The 14,688-nt window shown below is 32.2% G+C and overlaps 2 protein-coding genes across 2 annotated transcripts; both read right to left on the minus strand.

Annotated features, from left to right (window-relative positions):
- Nucleotides 1–2,159: 2,159 nt before the first annotated feature.
- Nucleotides 2,160–7,214, minus strand: LOC108771037 (cholesterol 7-desaturase). Its single transcript, XM_018522911.1, has 5 exons — nt 7,037–7,214; nt 6,782–6,960; nt 4,355–4,521; nt 3,167–3,345; nt 2,160–2,901 (listed from the first exon to the last, which is right to left on the minus strand). The coding sequence occupies exons 1-5, from the start codon at nt 7,127–7,129 to the stop codon at nt 2,206–2,208; spliced, it is 1,314 nt and encodes a 437-aa protein (XP_018378413.1). The 5' UTR covers nt 7,130–7,214; the 3' UTR covers nt 2,160–2,205.
- A 2,111-nt stretch (nt 7,215–9,325) lies between these two features.
- On the minus strand, nt 9,326–11,544 carry LOC108771038 (cholesterol 7-desaturase). The gene is made up of 5 exons (XM_018522912.1): nt 11,362–11,544; nt 11,100–11,281; nt 10,816–10,982; nt 10,305–10,483; nt 9,326–10,015 (listed from the first exon to the last, which is right to left on the minus strand). Exons 1-5 carry the CDS (start codon nt 11,452–11,454, stop codon nt 9,326–9,328), a joined length of 1,311 nt encoding a protein of 436 aa, XP_018378414.1. The 5' UTR covers nt 11,455–11,544.
- Between the last annotated feature and the right edge of the window lie 3,144 nt (nt 11,545–14,688).

Consider the following 14,688-nt stretch of genomic DNA (forward strand, 5'->3'; position numbering starts at 1 on the left):
AATATTCAAAACTTGCTATTATTTTTATAAAATGTTCTTTTATACTAACAATATTAAGTCCTATGCACTCTCAATTTTACGTTAATTTCGCGTAAAAAACCGTTTAATGTAATTGATTGACAAAATATATTGAGTCATGATTTAATATTGCACGTTCAATACACTCGACACATTCGAATAACTCACCTAAATCTCGTAGCAAATTATTGATAACATGTATCACTATTCGTATGTATAGAATTGCATATCAATATTGGTATTCTCGTTTGAATCATTCGATCTGCCAATTTCAGAAACGGCGGGCAAATTAAATTAAAATTAGCGAAAAATTCAAAACACTTATTCCTTTCATTCTAAATATATAAACTGCTTGCGGTCGCTTTAAAATTAACTTCAGGAATTAATTTATTACTATAACTGGCAGCATACTATGTAATAATCATTTTTCTTGTAACTGTTGCCAATGAATAATATGTAACACGGAATATACGTGGAATAAATTTACATGTATCAGACAAGTAGGAATTCTAGTGATAATTTTATTATTATTTAACGTGCTTCAACGATGATGTTATTGCGTTACATGCAATGCTGAATTGCGATATGTCTTGAACTTTAACATACTTCTTTAAACGATTAAATTATCGAGCTAATAAAACCGCTTAAAGAATATCAATATCATGGAATAACTGGAATTTGTTACTATTTTTACAATAAATTTTCACAGATCTGTGCATGGTTTCAGTATTTAATTTTCATAACTCATTTTTTTTAAGTTAAATATAATGGTTAAACGTGCATGTGGTTTAGTATGAATAAACTTGATGGGATCATAAAATCGCAAAAGAATGTACTTCCACATAAGTGTAATAAGAATGTGGTATATGAGATTTGCGCTGTAAGAACTGTAACGCTTCATACGTAGGATAAACAGGAGGAAAACTTAAAAGAGGATTGTTGAATACCGAAATAATATAAATAGAAAAACCGGTAATCCGAATGTAATTACAGAACATAGATTGGAGTATGGACTCAATTGGGAAAATGTAAACATCTTGGTTAGGGAAAGATATATTAGAAAAAGACTCGTGTTTGAAATGCTTCACATTAAGAGTCGCAAGAGAATAGTTTAAATTTAAAATCTGACACTGAGTTTCTACACTATGCTTATGTGAATATTGGAAACGAGATTTGATGTATGACAAGAATTTATTTTACATCATAGTTGACTGTCTTGGTTACATTTTTATTTTATGACTTTCTGACTTCTATGACAATCTATTTTTGTTATGGTACAATGCTCAACCTTATATATTTTATTCCGTTACTGTCATTTGAACATTGATATTTGCATGATTCGGTTTCTCTTAACGATGTATCTTTATTTATGTGTTTCGAAACTTTGTGATATTTTGATTATGGATTGCAGCGAGTGAGTCTTTTGATTATTCTATATTTGTTTTTATCATTGTCGTGTTATAAAAATGTTACTTTTCTGTAGTACTCAGTTTTAGCTATTCAACTAATTGACAGTGATGCTTCTCATGTTTAAAATTGAAGAGGCTCCCTTAGCTGCATTCTTGAATCTTATCTGAAATTGATTGTAATGTTACTTGGACATCGCTGAGGATGGCTTGAACTGAGTCGAAACATCCGATTTCATCGTACTAGTTGTAAGATTTATGAAATACATTGTTAACGTATAACGCTTTAATAATTGCGTCTTAGTTTTTGCTCTCAATCGCCTGTTTTTGGTTTATATATTATTGTTTAAATATAATGTCTTGAAAGCTAGACTTTTAAACATTTTTTCTCGTTATTTTTGTTTAAATAAGCAAAACAATATGTAACAATAATTATAATTAAATGACGAACAGCTCGCCGTTTATTGATTGTTGCCTAATGTAGAATTTTGTATGTACATTGCAGATGTGTCGAACATATAAAACGATAATAAAAATGTATGGACACTCTAAAGACTTCAATCTTATTTTATACCAATCACACCTATTTATATTATAATTAATATATTGTATATATATATATATATGTTTATCGAATGCTTAAACATAAGCATTATACATAAGTTACCTATCTTAATAATAATACGACTAATATTATTATTAAGATAATAATAATATTAATAATAATGATACTTAAATATAACAGAAATTATACAAATTACATTGCAAAGAAGAGGTATTGTTACCACTGTAAATCCTTCATGGCCGTTTCATAGGTGGGACTATGATCAGAGTAAAACTGTGAGTACCAACGGCGGTATACTTGGATGGTGCGATCCTCGCGCACCAGGATCGGATGTTGCTCAAATCTCTTAGAGTTCCAGATTCTAATGTCACGCTCAAACATTACGCACTCGCCCAGGAAAAGCAAATTAGCGTATGGCGCCAGCAGAGGTGGCGAGAAGATCAGGTGAATCACCCGTTGTAGCAACGGTTCAACCGGCGTTATTGTTAACAAAATGTACAAAGATCCGAACGACGTATTAACATTTAGTTCGATGATGCCAGGTCCGATCTGCTCGGCGCGTACATCGGACTCCATTATGCTAAAACGTTCTAAAAGCATCAATTTGTGGCACAAGTGCACATTGGCCTTGTGCTTCTCCCTACTTTTGTCTCTGTTTTGCGCAACTGCAAAGTGACGTTTTCCATTGTCATTCTCAATTGGGTGGATTAACACCCTTTTCAATTTGGTGCTCATCTTTATTGCTTCATCTTCATCCTCATCCGTCTGGTTGTCATATGAGCAGTTAGGCTGCCATCTTGTGTAGATGATCCATAAGTGTCGAGCTAACCAGACAAATTCGCCAGAGAAGAATATAGATGGACTATGCAGCTCGTTGAGATGCGCAGTATCGGGCCCATTCTCAGTTACATCCTAATGCACAGGTCCACACATTAAATTTACTGTCTATTTAAAACAGATTTTTGGAAGTAGGGAGGATGTAAGAATAGAACGGTAATTTTCTCTCTAATACTTTTACTCCGTCCATAACTCTGGAAAATGAATCTCGACAGTACATTCAAATAAACACTAATTAGCTTGATTGATTGAAAACGCTTTTTTTTCGTTTTCTACGAGTGATTTCTGCGTAATAGAGATATATCTTCTATCACATCAAAGAATCAAATGCGCGACAAACCTGTATATGACAGTTAATGAGGTATTCATTGCGACCTTGGTAGCGCCAGGAGCCGTTGGAAATGCATGTATGCGGTTGGGGCTGCCAGTCCGGCTCAGCTGATTCAGAATGGTACCAGACGAAGATAATGTGATTCACTTCGCAGCTCTTCCAAACTTTCACTCGGGCGACGTGTGGCACTGTGCAAACAAAACAATTATACAGGATATCTGGAAATTACCGCCAAATGTTTCGTGCGTGGGTAGAACAGACTATACTGAGTCGAAAAGTCCTGGCAAGACATGGACATGATGTTGCCATTTCAACCGTCTTAAGTGCGGACTAGTGTTCGTGCACAAAGATACGACACATTTATGCGTGTGTGTACGATCGCCTCAAAAGTTTCTCTCTTCAGTTGCGGGATTCTCTAAACGTTTTATCGACAATTGTCGCTATCGTTAACTAACGATAGCCAATGAGTACCACTCTTTCTTCCAGGGTTGTCCTGCCATTGACTGTCACTAGTTAACGATAGCGACAATCATAGATAAGACGTTTAGAGAATCCCGCTACAGAGAGCACGCGCGGAGAGGCATATTAGTAGATTGTACGCGATTAACTTTCCAGCGCGATTGTATAGCCGGAGAAATATCTTAATATGTAAAGGTATTACAATAAATTATTTTTATTATATGTTTATTTATAAACTGGATTCTTGAGCCGAAATGTATTATATATTAATGTATTATATTTGCTATCTTATTAAATTGTTAAATGTTTTACTTATTTAAACATTTTATTTGATTATCTCTTGGTTGTTTAATCAAACAACGCTCGTTAGTTTGCAATGCAAAAAATATACTTAAACAACCAAGAGATAATCAAATAAGATGTTTAAATAAGTAAAACAATTTAATAAGATAGCAAATATAATACATTAATGTATAATACATTTCGGCTCAAGAGTCCAGTTTATAAATAAATATATAATAAAAAAAATTTATTTATTAGCTGTCTAAAGATAAATTTTCACGAGCTACTCAAACCGGCTGTTTCAGCAACAAAAAGGATCACGTGGTCAAAATTGACGAATATCAAGTATCCATTTTGATCGGGTAATCCTTTTTGTTGCTGAAACAGCCGGTTAGAGCAGCTCATGAAAATTTATTATTAAGACTCAATTAAGATTATGTAAAACTTGATTAATACCTTTTGTAGAATAAGGTATGTTCTCACAGTAGCCATCCTCTGCGCGAAACTTCCAGTTATGGAAGGGACACTCCAGACAATCTCCTTTGACACGACCACCCTCGGCCATATTTGCCCCTAAATGAGGGCAATATGCGTCCAAAATGTTGATAGCGCCTCTTTCAGTTCTTAAAGAAATTAATAAAACGTTACATAATAAATACTCAATAAACGAGAATGAAATGAAATGGAGTAAAATAGATTAAAATGGATTTAGATTTTCAGAAATACGAATTCATGAATGTTAAAATGAATCTTTTTCAATCCTGAATGCATTTTTATTTATTTATAGGAATGGCATGGAGTACATTTCTATGCTCTTAAATCTAAATATAATATTATAGTATTTTGTGTGAATATTGCTTAATTTAAAATTCTGAATTGGAAATGCAGTTTTTCAATCCAGTTGAATCTAAAAATAATATCGGCCATTTCTGTGCATCGTGAATATTACTAAATTAAAAATTCTGAATAGGAAATGCAGTTTTTTAACCCAATTGAGTAAAAAAAGTTTTTATTTTAAAATAGGTCATGAATATTATTCAATTTCAAAATTACGAGTAGAAAATCCATTGTCTTGTCTTAAAATTGCCGTGTTAGGTTTTTTTGAAGCCTCTTTTGGCGGATGGAATTCTTAAAGATCTTTCGATTACAGCCAAATTTCGTATAAGGGAGATTTTAGAGGTTGCTGATCTCGAATCCGGATTAAATTTGAAAATTCAAAATGGCTGAACCAATATGGCGGACGGAAATGCTAAAAATCTTCCGATTTCAGCGAAATGAAGCATTAGAAGGTTTTCGAGGTTGTTGATGCTGAATCTGATTTTAGAATTTGAAAATTCAAAATGGCTGAAAAAACGGAAATAAAAAAGAAAAAATAGCCAAAGGGAGGAAAGGCAAATCAAACAATGAGCTATATACAAACAGGGATAAGTCTTTACGAAATTAAAAACGGTGGGGGGAGGACAAATGTTCGGGAGTGAGAATACAAAATAATAAATCTAAGCCTGACTAAAATAGGGACGAAAGAAGAATACAGCTTTTACAACCGTAAACAAAAGAAAGGGTAATTTCAAATTGTATAGAATTGATTGATTTTAAAGTACATTGACTAGATAATATGAGTAATAAGGCTCAATAAATTATAAATTGCTATAACATTAGAGGGCTACGAGCCAAAAATTAAAATATAACGTTAGTAATGGTAATAAGAATATAAATATATTTAACGCAAGTTTAGCATATAATTAATTGCAACAAATTAAAATAGAATAGATACTGCATTATAAAATTTAATTAATTTTATAATGCAGTATCTATATGAGATATTATATCTACTATAATTTGTAACTAATTTATAGAAACAATATGTGTGGTTACAATGGAACTTTCGATATTTGATTTTCTCAAGATCTGATGAATATTCATTTTTATGGAATACCACACAGTGTGATCCGGATATATTAACATGCGATCAAATTCTTTGTTTTCTTTGACTCAACGAACTCTTGTATTAAAACATTGAGAATGACCCGTTCGAGGTTGAAACGTATGATATTATATATTTTTATATTTTTTATTTATTATTCTGTTTTTATTTGTTGCGATTAATTATATGCTAAACTTGCGTTAAATATATTTATATTCTTATTATCATTACTAACGTTATATTTTAATTTTTGGCTCGTAGCCCTCTAATGTTATAGCAATTTACATTGATTAGGTTTAAAAATAAAAAGAAAAAATAAATATTTTATATCTGTATTCAAAGCTTGAATAAATATGTAAAATAATATAAAGAATAAGAGTCCACGAGTGATAAATAAGAAAAGTTCATAAAATCAGGATCATGTGAGGTCAGCGCGCACGTAGCGCGCGCATGAAATGAGCTGGTTTTATTTAAAAATGCATCATGAATACTATTTTATTCAAAATTATGAATAAGAAATTTTTCATTTTAATTTAACTGACAATAAGTTAAAAAAAAGTTGTACCTTAATAAAAATATATCATGAATTCTATTTCATTTAATAGTTAAAAGAAACATGAAAAGAGAGAACTATGTAAATATGTACAATAAATGTTACATATAAATTCCTTATTTTTAATTAATAAATTAATTGCTTGTATGTATATTTTATATTAATAAAATTTGTTTCTTTTATTATACAGTTAGCGCATATTTTTTTGTATAAAAGTTTTAAAATAATAACTATAAAATTTTATGTAATTACTCCTTTAATTTATTTAAACTTTTACATGTATAAAAATTTTTTATATGGAATTCAATCCATTTTTATGGATTTAATACGAATTCAGAATGGATTGAAATTTTCCGATTAAAATATATGGAAAAATAATCAAAGAAAATTTTGTACTTTGACATACCTGAACACTGCAAAATTTTCACCGAGAGCACACACGTGTTTCACCTGACCATTTTTTACCTGCAAACTTTCAAGCAGAGCGAACCATCCGTTCGGATAAACTGGCGGTAGTTCTTTGCCTATCTTTCGATTTTTATTACTCGCATAAAAGTTGCGGGCCTTAGTCTCAGTTCTTAAATCCTTCAAGAAGTATTAAGTTATATAATTTTAGCATACTTTGTAGCAAAAACACAGAAAATAAAGTTCAACAACTCACTTTCACACAATTAAATTTAAAGAAATATCCAAAATAAATAAGGAAGGTCAGTAGAGTGGTTGCAATTCCAACGCACCATTCCAACATTGTCATCACTTCTGTCCCAATATCCGGTTCTCTTGATTTTTTCAACTTCCTAATTTGGAGTACGTGTTTCGTGAGTTCTCGCTCCGTTTAATTACACAATTGCGCATTAATGCTTCAATTGCACAAATGAGAATGCGATTTATACAGGAGGGGGAATACAATACATTTATACGGAGATCGCGCTCTATAGGAGAGATAAACTACAAGTTTATCTCACACGCAAAACACGTTATGGCGAGAAATAACGAATCTTATTATTAGACTGCAGATATTTATGCAAAATACTTAACTGAATATTAACCATCGGACAGTTTTAGCAGTCGATCGTTGTTCGTTAAAGAATTATTAAAAAGTAAATTAAAAAGGTTGATATCTGTAAATATGCAACATTAAATAAGAAGACTCTACTAGGTCAATTCACAATCGAGCTATAAAAGGCTTATTCGCTCTGCGCCACGTGGAGGTTACATATGCCTACCGTATATACAACCATCTTATACATCTGGAAATAAGGTTACCACTGAATGGCTGACTGGACTTTCTTTTTTTACCACATTGACTACCCGTTCTCGTTGTTAACTGAAGAATTGGTTTGGATCTAATTTTAATATAAGTTTGATAATTTGACTCAGTATAACATGGTTGGGTTGATAATACATTGTGTGAATGTTGGATGAGATGACGCGATACTGTTACCGAAATTAATTTTAAGTTTAATGGTTAATTAAATGTTTTCGGGGTTTTTACGATTTATTTATTTAAATACACGGGTGTTACAATAAATATCGGATTCTCATATTACAAAAACAGTGTTCTGTACGTTATAAAATAGATTTTAAAAAATGTAGATACATATCAAATGCTTATGTCTTCCTTCTTTGTTACGAATATGTTTATATTTGAGATATTAAAGGTGAGACGTTAAAATCGCTCAATATAATTGGGACGCTCGTGATGCTCGCATTTTTCTTCAATGAAAAGTAATCTATTTAAAAGAAAGTTTTCAAAGAAACCAGTTGTTAAGTTACGAATACAATTAATAAATAATTACAACGTATAAAAGAAACCACTAACAATAATTAAAAGTAAACAAACAAAAGAAAAAAATTTTTTAAACGTATAATACATAAAAAAACCGTTAGAGTTATGTTAACGTTAATATCAATTGCAGATTAAAAATGAACAAGTCAATAAATCAGCGCATATTAAAATACAAAACTATAAATACCTTCTTCAATCGAACTATTGTGAGTCAAAAATTAAAAGAGTAACGCAATTTTTTAAATCTACTTTATAACGTACAGAACACTATTTTTGTAATATGAGAATCCAATATTTATTGTAACATTATTATTCTAACATTGAGAATGACCCGATCCGCGTCGAAACGTTTGTTCTTTTTACTAATCTAATTTTAAATATTAAACGTTATTAATTTTAATTGGTTCGTAGCCCTTGTTATTACCTATATTTGATTTATTTCAATTGAACCATTCTATTAATTTATATTTCAGAATAATTAGTTAAAATTCATTTCGGCACCTTTCCAATTCGTTGCGTCTTCCCAAGGATCGTACCCTAAGACTCGTACAAGGGTTCTATCTCTGGTCAAAAATATTAAGTTCCGAGATAAAGGACCAACGGTTCCACTGTCTCGGTCGACGTAATAACGCTTCGTATTTGCGTTTATCCGCACCAAAGACTTGCTCGAATGCTTCCAACTTGTGGCACGCGTCCTCAGAGTAATAAGCCACAAGTGAACGATGTCAGTTACGTCCTTCCTTGCCCCCGTCCTAATTCCCGTTTTCCATGAAATAAAGAATCCTGGGGTCTGGACATAATACCATCTTTTCTTCGCTATATTTGTCTAAATAAGCCAGAAAATATGTATCAACGTTAAAGTCAGGTGAAGAATAGTTCGTGGTTTTCTTATTTATTCATCGTTGTCGTCTATTATAGAATTTTGTATGTACCTATACATTTGTCAAATATATAAAGCAACAGTAAAAATATATAAGGACACTGATAAAGACTTAATTTATTTTAAATCAATTATAAACTATAATATTTATATTTTAATTAACATATATCGAATGCTTAAAAATAAGCATAATACATAATTTATCTATTTTAATAAAATTACAAATAACAGAGAGTACACAAGTAACATTTAAAAAAAGAGGTATTGTTATTAAAATGTTACTACCACTGTAGATCTTTCATGGCCATTTGATAGGTGGGACTATGGTCAGAGTAAAACTGTGAATACCAACGACGAAATACTTGGATAGTGCGATCCTCGCGCACCAGGATCGGGTGTTGCTCGAATTTCTTAGAGTTCCATATCCTAATGTCGCGCTCAAACATCACTCGATCGCCCAGGAAAATCAGATTGGCGTATGGCGCTAGCAGAGGTGGCGAGAAGATCAGATGAATCACCCGTTGTAGCAGCGGTTCGACCGGCGTTATTATGAACAGTATGCACATAGACCCGATCGACGTATTGAACGTCATCTCGACGTAGCCAGGTCCAATTTGTTCGGCATATATATCCACCTCCATTACGCTAAAACGTTCTAACAAGATCAATTTGTGGCCCACATGCACACTGACCTTGTGTCTCTCTTTACTGCTGTTCTGTGAGATTACAAAGTGATCATTCCCTTTGTCATTCTCGATTGAGTGGATTGACGCGCGCATTTGATTCTTCAATTTGGCGCTCGTCTTTATTGTTTCTTCATCCTCGTCCGTTTGATTATCGCAATGTGTCCGCCAATTCGTGTAAACAGTCCATGAGTGACGAGCTAACCAGGAAAAGTTGCCAGAGAACCATGGACCTGGACCATGCAGTGCGTTGAGATGCGTGGAATCAGACCCATTCTCAGTTATATCCTGGTGCACAGATCCATATGTTAAATTCATTATCCATTGAAAAAATTTTTCGGGCGTAGGAAGGATATATGTGTGAACACAATGGTTATTTTCTTTCTATTGGTTTTTTTTCTACATACGTTTTGTATCTGCATTTGCAGATCTGAATGGACTTATAAGGAATTGCGATTTCAAAAACACATTCAACCTACCAAAAACGAATACATTTTCTTTATATGGATCTATTAAGAATTTCCGGCAGGGATGATGCATTCTTCTATCACATTAAACAATCAAATGTGCGACAAACCTGTATGTGGCTGTTAACAAGGTACTCATTGCGACCTTGGTAACGCCAGGACCCGTTGGAGATGCATGTATACGGTTGGGGTTGCCAGTCTGGCTCAGCTGATTCAGAGTGGTACCAGACGAAGATAATGTGATTCACTTCGCAGCTCTTCCAAACTTTTGCTCTGGCGATATGTGGCACTGTGTAAAAAAAATTATATATATAGCTAGGATTAGATATATATATACATCGAAAAATCATTTCTAGTATACATTTTTATATATATTTCTAGTATAAAAAATTCTTTATACTATAAAAAGCAATAACTGAATTGTGAATAATTTAGGTCCTAAATGAACACCTAATAGTTGGACTCAAACGTTTGTGTTGTATGTTAACATGCAGAAACATTTGTATGCAGGAATGTAGTTCCGTTAAAAATAATCGCTCCGAATATCTTGACCACAAATCCTGATAGCACAAGGTAGATGAATGTCGTCTGAGATTCAATTATGTAGAACTTAATTAATACCTTTTTCAGTATAAGGTATGTTTTCGCAGTAGCCATCCTCTCCGCGAAACGTCCAGTTATGAAAAGGACACTCCAGACAATCTCCCTTGACACGGCCACCCTCGGCCATATTTGCCCCTAAATGCGGGCAATATGCGTCTAAAATGTTGACATCGCCTTTTTCAGTTCTTGAAGAAATTGATAAAACGTTACGTGATAAATAATATACAGAATGTTTTATTTCAAGATATATTTTAAAATATTTGAAAAAATAATCAAAGAAAATTCTATACCCTCTGACGTACCTGAATACCGCGAAATTTTCGCCGAGAGCAGACACATGTTTCACCTGACCACTTTTTATCTGCGAACTTTCGAGCAGAGCGAACCATCCGTTTGGATATACCGGAGGTAGTTTGCCCTTCCGATGTTTGTTACTCATGTAAAAGTTGCGTAACTGTTGCGTCTTAGTTTCAGCTCTCATGTCCTTTAAGAAATACCAAGTTATAATCTTAAAACACTTCGTAGTAAAAATACAGAAAATAATGTCGCTTGATCATCACTCACTTTCACCCAGTTGAATTTGAAGAAATATGCAAAGTAGATGAGAAAAATCAGCAGGGTGGTTGCAATTCCAACGCACCATTCCAACATTGTCATCACTTCTATCCCAATATCCGGTTCTCTTGATTTTTTCAACTTCTTAATTTGGAGTATGTGTTTCGTGAGTTCTCGCTCCGTTCAAATGCACAATTGCGCATCAATGCTTCAATCATTGCACAGATGAGAATGCGATTTATACAGGAGGGGGAATACAATACGAAGATCGCGCTCTACAGAAGAGAAGGAGAGATAAACAATAAGTTTATTTCACACGAAAAAACACAATATGGCAAGAAATAACGAATCTTATTATTAGATTGCAGATATTTATGCAAAATACTTAACTGAGTATTAACCATCGGACAGTTTTAGCAGTCGATCGTTGTTCGTTAAAGAGTTATTAAAAAGTAAATTAAAAAGGTTGAGATTACCATTTGTAAGCAACAATAAATAAGAAGACTCTACCAGGTCAATTCACAACCGAGCTATAAAAGGTATAAACAATAAACTTTATTATTCTTTTATAATTCTTTTTTAACAAATTCACGGAACGTTTCGACTGTACTAAGTCCTCCTCAGCCTTGTATTTAAATAAATAAATCGTAAAAAAACCCCGAAAACATTAATTTAATTTACCATTAAACTTAAAATTAATTTCGGTAACGGTATCGCGTCATCTCATTCAACATTCACGCAACGTATTATCAATCCAACCATGTTATACTCTGAGTCAAATTATCAAACTTATATTAAAATTAGATCCAAACCAATTCTTCGGTTAACAACGAGAACGGGTAAATCAATGTGGTCAAAAAAGAAAGTTCGGTCAGCCATTCAGTGGTAACCTTATTTCCAGATGTATAAGATGGTTGTATATACGGCAGACATAACTTTGCTAAAAAAGTTATAAAAATTTGTTAAAAAAGAATTATAAAAGAATAATAAAATTTATTGTTTACACCTTTTATAGCTCGGTTGTGATTTGATCTGGTAGAGTCTTCTTATTTATTGTTGAAACTTATACGAGCGAATTATATAATATAGTTTTTATTGTAATTATTTGTAAATATGCAATTTATGCAAAATATGCATTTTATGCAAAATCTTCAGTTAAGTATTTTGCATAAATATCCGCAGTCTATTTATTGTCATTATTAAAGGCGTAAAAAATGACCGTATACAGAGTGTCCTGTAAGTTTTTACTAAGCGCTTTTGTAGATAGAGCGGTCTAAACTAAGTCAAAAAGTTCCCTATCATTTTGCAATTTTCGCAATGGTTAATAAGATATTAATTAGCTATCAATCTTGGTGTAGGCTCCAACGAATAAATCCAAGGACATATGTAAATCAGCCAATGCGAACCAAGGTTAAGCACAGGTTGAAAATCCGTTCTGAACATAGATTGGAACATAATCATGATTTTGACTGAAATCACATAAAAATCTTAGGCAGAGAAAAGAATTATAATAAACGACTCATTTCAGAATCAATTTTTATTAACAAACAAAAAAACGGATTAAAACACTTCGTAGTAAAAATATAGAAAATAATGTCGCTTGATCACTCACTTTCACCCAATTGAATTTGAAGAAATATGCAAAGTAGACGAGAAAAGTCAGCAGAGTGGTTGCAATTCCGACGCATCATTCCAACACTGTCACCACTTCGATCCCTATGTTCCGTTCTCTCGATTTGTTTCTTTCAACTTTTTTATTTTAGCGTTCTTTGTTCTCGCACTGTTCAATTGTACAGTGAAAATGCGATTTATACAGAAAAGAGGATGCAATTTATATGTAAAAGAAGATTGAGCTCTGCAGGAGAGAGAGATAAACAACCCCAAAAATAAAATGGCGGAAAATGACGATCCTACTTATCATTTTAAATGATGTTACGTAGTAGATGTTACGTAACATATTTCGATGATGTTATTGCATTATACGCTGAATTGCGTCTTATCTTAAACTTTTACTTGGCTTCATAAAATACATTATCGAGCTGATAAACATATGAAAAATAGTAATGTCGTTTATAATAACTGAAACGTGTACACTATATCATGTATATACAACATGTATTCATAGATCTATGTCTACGTTTTTAACATTTAATTTTCATGATTTATTTTTTTTAAGCTCATATACTATATTTTGAGGGCTAGACTTTTAAACACTTTTTTTCCTTGCTATTTTTTCTAAATAAGAGAGAAAATGTATAAAAAGGATTAGAGGTGAAATGAAGTACATTTTCTTATTTATTCATCGTTTGGTATGAAACTTGATATGTACATTGCAGAAAAAGTAAAAAAAAGGAAAAAAAATTCAAATCGCGTATCTGGAAAATGAGCGAATCGTTAAACAATTTTTTAAGTATGTTGAATATATATATTTTCTTACATTCTCTGTTCAATAATCGCGAGTATCAATTCAGTCCTTGCAATGGAGAGAAGATATTAGTTAGTATTACGTAGTAATGACGTTCACTTGGCGATGGAAATTGCCAATGCGAAATTTATTACTGTTATTTTAAAGGGCTCTATTCGAGTTATAATAGAATTTTCTGAAGAGAAATTTCTTTTTAATCATAGCTTATGTCTCCTTATTTTGATACATGAATACGTGTTATAGATACACACGCCTTATTCATGTAAAATTTTTTGCTTAGAGAAAATGCTAATTGTAAGAGGAATTCCCCGCTTATCGACAGAATATTTTTTTAGGCTGAGCTATCAGAAACTATATATTTCGATGTATCCGATTTTTGACAGGTAAAATCGTTTTATTTCTATCGCTATCGCTATTCCTTCGCATTATGTCTTTGGCTTTACATAAATTATCTATGATTTCTATTTAAATTAATTTCTATCCAATTTAATTTGCACATGCAGATGATATTCAATTATATTTCATTTGCACTTCAAAGAATAGTTTAAATTTAATAAAATTTTTATATCTCTCAAATTTAATGTAAAATTATATATACCAATGATACAATTATTTAAACAAGCGGTTTTTATATATTTTTTTATGATAATAATACACAACTATAAGTAGCTCGTGGGTTGTATCCAACCCGCGAGACTTTCCACTTCAACTCGCAATGTCCAAACCTGATTGATCGAAAAAATAAAAAACAAACTGAGTTATTAAGGGGATCCTAAAGCCATTTGTATTACCGACTAAATCATATAATTTTTGTATAATAAATACTTTTTTCTTTTTCATAGATTCTAAAATCCTTTTCCAGGATTAAAGTATACGCATTAATACGTGTTTGTGAAGTGGAGTTTATGCTG

This window comes from Trachymyrmex cornetzi, unplaced genomic scaffold, assembly GCF_001594075.2.
Source record: "Trachymyrmex cornetzi isolate Tcor2-1 unplaced genomic scaffold, Tcor1.1 scaffold138, whole genome shotgun sequence".
NCBI classification, from domain to species: Eukaryota; Metazoa; Arthropoda; class Insecta; order Hymenoptera; family Formicidae; genus Trachymyrmex; species Trachymyrmex cornetzi.

Excerpts from the sequence above, each read along its gene's own strand:
- LOC108771038 (XM_018522912.1), bottom strand. The coding sequence starts at position 11,454 with ATGACAATGTTGGAATGGTGCGTTGGAATTGCAACCACCCTGCTGATT. Across the intron at positions 11,282-11,361 it reads TCAAATTCAACTGGGTGAAA|GACATGAGAGCTGAAACTAA; the intron begins GTGAGTGATGAT and ends TATTTCTTAAAG. Across the intron at positions 10,484-10,815 it reads CATACCTTATACTGAAAAAG|TGCCACATATCGCCAGAGCA; the intron begins GTATTAATTAAG and ends TTTTTTACACAG.
- LOC108771037 (XM_018522911.1), bottom strand. The coding sequence starts at position 7,129 with ATGACAATGTTGGAATGGTGCGTTGGAATTGCAACCACTCTACTGACC. Across the intron at positions 6,961-7,036 it reads TTAAATTTAATTGTGTGAAA|GATTTAAGAACTGAGACTAA; the intron begins GTGAGTTGTTGA and ends TACTTCTTGAAG. Across the intron at positions 3,346-4,354 it reads CATACCTTATTCTACAAAAG|TGCCACACGTCGCCCGAGTG; the intron begins GTATTAATCAAG and ends TTGTTTGCACAG.